The 1,193-nt window shown below is 42.8% G+C and overlaps 1 protein-coding gene across 1 annotated transcript in view; it reads left to right on the top strand.

Moving 5' to 3' along the window:
* The window catches only part of LOC119591157 (ctenidin-1-like), a 2,760-nt gene extending 1,583 nt beyond the window's left edge, over positions 1–1,177 (top strand). Inside the window, exons 2-4 of the mRNA XM_037939867.1 lie at positions 64–116; positions 198–291; positions 461–1,177. Of these exons, the coding sequence (XP_037795795.1) occupies positions 64–116; positions 198–291; positions 461–856 (543 nt within the window). The 3' untranslated portion in view covers positions 857–1,177. The remainder of the gene's footprint in view (positions 1–63; positions 117–197; positions 292–460) is intronic.
* The last annotated feature ends 16 nt before the right edge of the window (positions 1,178–1,193 follow it).

The raw sequence follows: 1,193 nt of genomic DNA, 5'->3' as shown, positions 1-1,193 counted from the left end.
CCATACCTTTTCTACATAGAGAGATATTTTTATAGATTTATAAATTTACATTACCAATATCAGCATTATGTACGACGACGGGAGTTTTGTGTATTCTATGAAATATATTCACCTATGTAAGTGATTTTATTTTTATTCTATTTGTTCAGCACTACTGACAATCAAATTACCGAATATCACATATTATGTTCCTATAGTGAGGAAATTTTCCAACGAGTGAAAGTATCGGTACCTGATATAACGGGCGAGCGAGCAGGCCGAGCAGTATATAACACTGTAGAGCCTGTCGAGGTGACAAGTTTTCTCTCCGTAGCAACATGGTTAGTAACGCATTCAAGAACAAACACTCAAATATGTGAAAGGATTGAGTCGGTGAAAACAAGTTATTATTGAAAGGGAATACACGAAAATGTGTTTTTGTTATTGCAGTTGTTGTTATAGCCCTTGATTTTGTTTACAGAAGGTGACGTTAGCATTGATTGGCGTGTCAACTCTGGCTGTCTTATGCCAGGCTGACGGCGGGCACGGGCACGGAGGTGGATATGGGCACGGTGGTGGACACGGCGGTGGATACGGACACGGTGGACATGGTGGTCATGGCGGAGGATATGGGCATGGAGGTGGACACGGCGGTGGATACGGACACGGAGGCCATGGGCACGGAGGTGGATATGGAGTAGGCGGCATCTCGAACAGTAATTTCAACCTGGCAGGTCCTAAGGGTGGATATGGCCATGGGGGTGGCCACGGTGGTGGATACGGCCACGGAGGTGGCCACGGAGGTGGATATGGTCATGGTGGCGGCCACGGAGGTGGATACGGTCATGGAGGTGGCCATGGGGGCTACGGACATTAATGGCCCCACGTAATGGTTGTTTATATGACATAGATGGCCATGCTCTAGGATTAGGTTAGATATTTTGAGCTATTACCTCAGATTTCTCAACTACTCATGTAACATTTTCCTGATAGTCATGAATGTATATAAAATAAATTGACGTAAGATTTACACTTATAACTATGCTTTTATATTATTCCTTACTTGTTAAATATCACACAAAACCCTTTTGATATACCACCAGTTGTGTTTGTTAGAAATATTAGTTGAACATTGGTGTTTTTTCCTCTCTTTTTTATTTTTGACGAACTCTGTGTTCACACATACAATGCATAGACAGAAAACGGTCCATACC

Source organism: Penaeus monodon, chromosome 28, assembly GCF_015228065.2.
Source record: "Penaeus monodon isolate SGIC_2016 chromosome 28, NSTDA_Pmon_1, whole genome shotgun sequence".
NCBI lineage: Eukaryota > Metazoa > Arthropoda > Malacostraca > Decapoda > Penaeidae > Penaeus > Penaeus monodon.
This window is presented reverse-complemented; position numbering and strand designations above follow the sequence as displayed.